The 8,030-nt window shown below is 42.7% G+C and overlaps 1 protein-coding gene across 1 annotated transcript in view; it reads right to left on the minus strand.

Moving 5' to 3' along the window:
- The window catches only part of DNAH9 (dynein axonemal heavy chain 9), a 388,028-nt gene that overhangs the window by 247,802 nt on the left and 132,196 nt on the right, over window positions 1-8,030 (minus strand). Inside the window, exons 24-25 of the mRNA XM_019536510.1 lie at window positions 2,367-2,469; window positions 861-1,100 (exon numbers count right to left, since the gene is read on the minus strand). Of these exons, the coding sequence (XP_019392055.1) occupies window positions 861-1,100; window positions 2,367-2,469 (343 nt within the window). The remainder of the gene's footprint in view (window positions 1-860; window positions 1,101-2,366; window positions 2,470-8,030) is intronic.

Consider the following 8,030-nt stretch of genomic DNA (forward strand, 5'->3'; position numbering starts at 1 on the left):
GGGAATCTATCAAAGACAAGAATACCCAATTACTTGCGGGGGCACATTTCTCACAAGAAAACCACTCTCTCTCCAATCTCTCAGTTCTAATCCTCAAAGGGAATTTACAAAACACCTTTCACAGACAAGCCTATGAACTTCGCTTCATAAATCTACTAAATACAAAAAATAATGGACTAAATATAGACATTGGATTTATGACATATAACCTTCCTAACATCTGACACCCCGGTATCTCTCCACTATTTATCAGCTACATTTCCACTCCCCCCACCCACCTCCAACCTCTCACTCACTGACTCCTCAATTTACATCTTCACTGACTGGCTTTCTTGCATGCGTACCAGCCTCTGGCTTCTTCACTATTCATTCCATCCAGGAAGACCACACCAACTGCAGATGCTTCCTCAGTCTGATGACGGGTATTTATACCCAAAAGCTTGCAGAGAAGAATTTTCCCAACTATTTGAGCTGGTCTAATAAAAGATATCAGACTTACCCAAACAACGTTGTCTGTCTATGTCATTAGACCAACACGAATACAACATATGTCCCTTTAATATAATATAGAATCGTACCCATGTCACAAAAATCCCAGATTAGCATTCTGATAGCTGGACCAGTTTTCTCAGCCCTCAGTTCCTGTCACAAGTTTCAAATTGACAAAAAGTAAAGGCAATTTTATGAAAAAAAGTTTACTTAGAAAATTATGCTAAGTCTTTTCTTGGTAAACTGAGCTGAATGTCCTGAGAAGCTTAGGTGGCCTTGCTGAGCCTAGCAAGACTCAGAGAGGGGAATACATACTCTAAAATACCCACAAGCTGCCTTCAATGCTCAAGAAGAAAAGCTGCCATTCTTACTTGGAAGATATTGGAGAAATCTCGTAGATTGAAAATGTAATGAAATTTGATAGCTGTTGGCAAAAACACAGCAGCTACTTTCTGGTGCAGACCAAGTGCCAGGGTTATTAGTTGCTGAGCAGATTTCTGCAGAGGCCCAGGGAAATTCTCACTTTTCAGATGCTGAGTTAAGATGGTGCTGTAGATGGTGGACAAAGCATCTGATCCAGGAAATGAGAGTGCAAACACACTGAAGTGACGCTGAGGAAGAGAATGAAAACACAGACAAATTTATAATTTTATTGGCCTCATTTCTAAGTGAAATGGGCTTGGGCATTGCTCAGAAACCATTTTTAACAAAATAATGCACCTCGGTAAAGAAGATTAAGGAGTTAGAAGATTAAGGAGGCCAACTCCTTTCATGAAGTGCTTGTCAAGAAATAGGGGCAAATTCTGCTCTCTGTTCTGTATGTTCCCATAAACATTCAATTGATGTCAATTCAATATATGTACATAGCTGCTGAGGGCAGAATTTAATCCTCATGCAAAATATATTGCTACTGTATAACTATCATGGTCATTCTTGCATATCCCTTCTGAGTTTCTCTGTTTTTCTCATAAAACTAAGTTTGATTCCATACTTCTTGCTGGCAAGGTAACTGCAAATTGCTGTATACCTGATCATGAACTAGCAATGCCCTAGCCTCTTTGAGACTCATTTGGTAAGCACTACCCTTCAATGCCAAGAGAAGAAAATCTTCTAATAATAGAACGCTTTTCTCAAATTACATAAGAAACATTGCAATTTCCAGATTGACTCAGACTCAAGGTCCATAAAACAAAGAATCTTGTTTTTCACAGTAGCTAACCCCAAATGTATTACAGGAAGAGACAAGCAAATTCATATACATCAAATGTGGGGTACCTTGTCCCCTGTGCTAGGGCTCTGCCTCATCTGTAATAGAGGATCGCTTAATCCCTAGTACAGATTTAATACCTGTTGCAAAATTTAGACTACCATATACTTTCATAATTTTTAAATTATATTTTATGTTGTTGATGCCAAAAATGTAGCTAACTTTTATAAAGCAAGGCAAAAAGGCTTGAGTGAATACAATCAAAGGGTTAAATATTTAATACTTAAAAGAACATTCTAATTAAAATAGTTTAATTTAAAATAAATGTGTAAGGCCTTGGCAGCTGCTCTGAAACCAGGTTTGGCTGGCTGGAAGAAGTCTTAGTCCAGCTCTAGCTCTAAACAGTAGTATGTTAAGAAATATAGAGGTGAAAGGCCAAAAATGAGGGCATAAGGAACTATTCTACACTCAAGTCTGCCAACACATTGACTTAAAAATGAATTTATATTGATGTTATTGACACCAGAATATGGCCATGAATCTTTATTAAGGCTAAAGTATTAATTTCAGGGTCATAGCTACTATTTTCTCCTACAGATGATTTTTAAGAATACTTTGAAGATATTCTAACTATGCTAAAACCATAATGTAATTAGAAATATGTCTGTACCTGAAGACGTGAGTTGATTGTGAAACTCCCTGCAGTAGGGTTCATACATGACACATATTGCACGTTCAAGATCTCTTTCAGGGACAATTTGTTTCGGTCATACCTTTTGCAAAAAAGAAAAAAAAAACACAAAAGACAAGAAAAAAACCAAAAAAACCAAAAACATTACAATAATTATAGTAGTACCATGCCACCTATGAGCATCTGTCTGCTAAATGTGCCTGAGTGCATCTGTGACAGGTTTTCACTTACACATCTGTCAGTCCTGCTACAAAGTAGCACAGAACAGTGCCAGAGCTGGCATATCAGACTAACCTAGACCAAGGGTAGGTAAAATACATCCCACTGGCCAGATCCAGCCTGCTAGGCACTTTTATCTGGCCTGCAGCATACACCAAAGAACTGTACCCTGCCCAGCCTTTCCATGCACAAGGGTGGGAGCAAGGCATCCACGTATACCTATGCCCCCAACATACCCTACTGTGCCTCACTCCCAACCTTGGGAACAGATGGGCCAGGCCCAGCCAGCAGGCAGCTTTCAGGCAGGGCTGCTATTGCAGCCACCAGGGACCTGCTCAGATCCCTTCACATCCCATTCACTCTGGGCAGCAGGTAAGGAAGTAGCAGGGGTGGAGCTGCAGCTAGGTGAGAGAACACAGAATGGGGCTGACAGCAGCGCACAGCCCACACCCAGGGGTTGGCAGCAGTGCAGAGCTCGGGTGGGCATCTTGTGGGTGTGAGGGAGGGTGCAGGGTGTGGGGACCCGCTCCCACATCCCCCTATGGTGCACAACCCTGGCAGGCGGTGGCAGCAGCACCAAAAGGCAGGGGAGGAGGGCACTTGTGCATCTCTGGGCAAATCCCTTCTAGGAGAAAGGGCCTAGAACAGGATTCCCCACATCTTGGGTGAAAGTTTTAACCACTCGGGTATTGGAGCTAAAATGTGGAGAATCATTCTTCTCCATCTAACATCCTCTAGTCACAGGTTTCTGGCTTGTTATGATCTTGGGACTTAGATGCACTTACATGTCCAGAGTGGGCATATGTACATTGCCACATACACGCCTGGCCAATATATAGCTTACTGCACATGCTTGGTCTATGCATGCACAGTTTTGCATCCATACAAGGGAAACATAATTGTTATCTGCATGTGTTTACCAAAAATACCACTTTACATGATTAGAAAGCTGCAATTAGTTGCACAAAGGAAAATAGAATTCTACCGTAGGAAAAGGCTGGGATTATTTAGCTTGTAAAAGAGAAGACTGAGAGGGGATATTTTTTAAAGTCTTCAAATATAGAAAGAATTGTTATAAAGGGCCGTTCTCTATGCCCACAGGGACAGGACAAAAAGTAATGAGCTTAAAATGCTACGCAGGACATTTTGGTTGAATGCAGAAGCATAGCATGGAAAAAATGTGTGCTACACAATCTTCCCACACCCTTCTCCCTCTTCTCCCATGCCTTCTGGCTTACAGGTACAAGAACAACAGCAAGCAGCAGCCAGTGCAAGGTGTTCTGGGAACTGTAATTCTTTAGAGCAGCAGCAGAGTTTGCTGCTGCCAGGATAAAACGGTCATCCCTTTTTGCCACCAAAGCCCATGTCCAGAGGGGAAAAAATGCTGATTTTGGAAGCAAAAAAGAAAAAGGGGTCAATTCTGCCCTACTGCAATTCTCAAAAAAATTTGTGCCCTATGAGACACATTGCCTGCACCAGCTGCTTTTTGTAACTGGAAGTACAGGTAGAGTGAAGCAGCCAGGAGTCCTGGAGTGAGGCACTCTCCCTCCACCCTTCTGGTGCCTCTCCCCTTAGACAGCACCCACAATGCAGGTCCCTCACCCCCTCACCCCCACTTTACACTACTGGTTGGATATTAGGAAGAACTTTCTAACTAGGAATGTGGTTAAATACTGGAATTAGATTACCCAGGCAGGGAATGAAATTCCCATTACAGGAAGCTTTTAAGGGCAGGTTAGTCAAACATTTCTCTGGGAAAGCTTAGATAGCAATGTTCCTGCTTTCACCAGAGGGATGGAGTAGATGACTCTACATGTGCCTCGCAAAAGCATGCATTCAAGAACAGCAAACAGGTAAGCCCTCCATTTATAAATAAGGACAATAACAATTCAGTTTCCATATATAGTTATATTGATTCAATATGGGATTTGCCCTCAACAAGAAATTTTGCCCTTGTAAGAAACTATTTACAATGTTAAGTTTAGGCATCTGTATTTGGGACTTTTCTGAAACTACTTCAAAATGAGGTAGTTTAATATGGGAGATAACTGGATAGGCAGCAGCACTGCCAAGAAGAACCTGGGAGTTTGGCTGCAGTCCAAACTCAAGCAGAATCAGCAATGTGAAGTTGTCACAAAAGAAGCAAATCCAATTTGGGGCTGTTAACAGGAGCATTATATGCAAGACATGGGACATGATAGCATCACTTTATTCAATAATGGCGCGGCATCAGCTAAAGTACTGTGTGCAGTTCTAGGTTCTGCATTTTAAAAAGGATATTGAGAAAATGGCGATTATCAAGAGGTGAGTAATAAAGATGGTAAAAGTGTTAGAATAAAACCTGCAAGAAAAAAGGCTTAGAGAAAAGGTCAGTAGAAAGATTAGGGGAGATATAATAGCAGCTTTCAAATATTTGAAAGACTACCATAAGGTAGAGAGAGAACAACTTTTCTCTCTTGTTGCAGAGACCAGGACATGAAGTAAGGGGGTAAACTGCAACACAGCAGATTTAGATCAAATTTCAGAAAAAAGAAAAAAAAAGAAAAAAAAAAACAAACCCTTCCCTAACCATAAAAATAGTAGGAGAATGGAACAAGCTGTCCAGGGAACTTACAGAATTTCCTTCATTGGTGCCTTTCAAAAGAGTCTGGATAGGCACTTGTCTGACATGGTCTCAAAACAGGGTACCTATTTGCGGGGGGGGACACTGAGTGACCCTTTGCAATCTCTTCCAACTCTACATATTAATTATTCTAACTAGATGCCAACAAAATTAAACAAGTATTGCCAGCTTTTGAGTACATGTGTTTTGGAACAAGAGTGATTAACAGTTAGTGGGCTCATCTACATGTGCGATTAATATGTGCAAATAAAAACTCCGGAGTTTACTGCTCCTGGGCATGCCATTTGAAAGTAAACCTGGAAGCAAAAAACTCCAGAGCACATTGCTATGGAGTTTATTGATGTGCAGCATGTGGAACCCCAGAGCAGTCTAGGCTGGTAGGCGACTTGGCAAGTAGGTCTGCCAACCCAAGACTGCTCTGATGGGGCTCCACATGCTGCAGAAGCAGTGGCTGAGATAGGCAGGTGCTCTAGTGTGGGGCTAGCCAGCAGGTAGCACCCTCATGCCCCAGCCAGCCCTGTCATCATCTACACATGTGCTGTGCTGCACAGAATAATGTTGTGTGTTAGTGCTTGACAGTGTTTGTTAGTCGACTGACCTAACAGGGTCACATGTGTAGACAGTGACATTTTACTGTGGAGCTAATTAGTCAGTTTCAGAGTAAACAAACTGTGTAAACACACCCTATGTATGTTAATGAGTCCTCCTCTGACAAATAAATACATCATGAGCATTTCCAGCACTGTAATAGTATACAAAAGGGGCAAAACTAGAGTCTTTTGATTCTAGGACTCTTCCTGTACTTTAGACTTGTTTTCAAAAAGGGAAGGCAGGAGGTTTTAACAAGGGCAGAGCACCCGTAGAGCCTGAAGGCTTAGAGGTAAATTGCAAATCTAAGGTCCACTTTATAAATTATATTTATGCAGCGATTGTGTTTGTCATGTCATAATAGACAAGAGTGCTTCACTTGCACCCTATTTAAGGTACCATAAAATGACAAATGAACCAGAAAATTTTCTGCATATAATACAGAACATGTTTATGGCTGGTTTGTATGCCACCTCAAAAGTAACATGCAGTTGGAGTGGACAATTAACTGGCTGTCAGCCCCTCATGAGGTTATGAGTCAGAAGGGGAGCCAAAGGGCTTCCTCACTGGTAGCATAAACCTCACGTGCAGCAAGTCTAGTTGGGCTGACAGGTGCATGGTTTAAAGTCCCCCATAGAGAAGCCCTTTGGCTGCCCTGCCAGGAGTCTCTTATCCCTGGTACCCAGTAGTCTTGCCAAAGCTGCCAGGCATGAAATGTTGATAAACCATGGACAGACAAGGAATAGGGCTGAAAAAACCCAGAGCTATCCATACCAGGGCCTAAAACCAAGTAATTTTCAATCCCCAAACCAGAAAGCTCTAGGTCTGAAAACTAAACGCAGAACTGTTCAGACCACTCCAACAATCAGTTGATTTTCATTCCCACATGTGAGTTTTTGTGTCTGGCTTTCAACTTGCCATTGCAGGAGGAGCTTTGGCTCACAATCATGTGCTCCACCTGCACTGGCATGCAGTAATAGTGAGATTGGGATCTAATTCCTGATCCCAAAATCATGTCTTGTCATGCACACATGATATGAAAGGAAGCGTGATTGCTGGGATTAGATTTCAAATCACATAGCACTATAAAATGAATGTAGGGCAGGAGCCTAACACTGTGCTGCCAAGTCTGACTGTGATGATGGAGGTGCTAAGCTGTGAAGAAAATGTATGTTAGTTATACAAAAGGCTGTGTGGTGAGCCAGTTAAATGACACCCAGGGGTGTTCTTTGGAGCATGGCCCGTAGTGGCAGTTGTGTGTGGGCAGCAGGAATCTGCATATCAAGTAGATGCTTGATGCAGCATACATTTTCTTATGCATGCAAAGTCATAGCTAGAAAATGATATTTAGAGATTTGCTTTAAGAATTGCATGGCAGTTAAAATAGATATTGTATTAAAACAATGCTTCAAAGCAACAGCAAGGGTTAATTGGTTTCTAAAAGCCTGTTTCTGACAAAGTTTCCTTCAAGGCCACTGTGTCTGAAGCCAGCAGACAAATAAGCTGGGAAACTGAAGACATGTATCACACTGTTTCCTGAAAACCCATAACAAAGATAAGGGAGTCTGCAGCACTGGCTAAGTCACAGTGACCAGCTGCAGAGCCCCTAGGATTTCTGGTTTTGGTGTATGGACCAAAATAGGAGGCTGGGCATGCCCAAAGTAAGACACTGGTAAATGACCAGATTAAGATGTATTCATATGATGGGTCAGCCCTCAACCTCCAAGACTGCTAACATTCAAGAAAAAAACCCACAGGGTCAAGCTCACCTACTGGCCAGGCATACCTTTCCTCTGTGAACCCTAGGACTGGTAGATATAGAATGGAGGGGAGAGGGGTTATTTTGTTCACCTTGCCTACACTACTCGCACCTGCTATCACTGAGTATCCATAAAATTTGCCTGTTATCAAATGAAAGAAGTTATGGTCAGTCGGAGGGCTTGGGTCTGTGGCGGGCCAGTAGGGGGCGCTCCTGCATTGAGCCGCCCACCTCCCTGAGCCCGACCACCTTCCAAACTCCGAATGCCTCCCTAGGGGTGCCTTATGCTTGGCTAACCCCTCTCCCGGAGCACACTCGCTAGTCTGGGGGTAACGTGCTGCCACCACCCTGAGAAGGGACTGTCTCGGCCCTGTGTCCTCGGGGAAACACAGGCCTAATAGTCCAACGGGTACTCGACCCAGTACAGGCACTTGGGGCACTTCCCCAAGTCAAG

This window comes from Crocodylus porosus, unplaced genomic scaffold (genome assembly GCF_001723895.1).
Source record: "Crocodylus porosus isolate Cpor-Errol unplaced genomic scaffold, CroPor_comp1, whole genome shotgun sequence".
In the NCBI taxonomy this organism is placed as follows: domain Eukaryota; kingdom Metazoa; phylum Chordata; order Crocodylia; family Crocodylidae; genus Crocodylus; species Crocodylus porosus.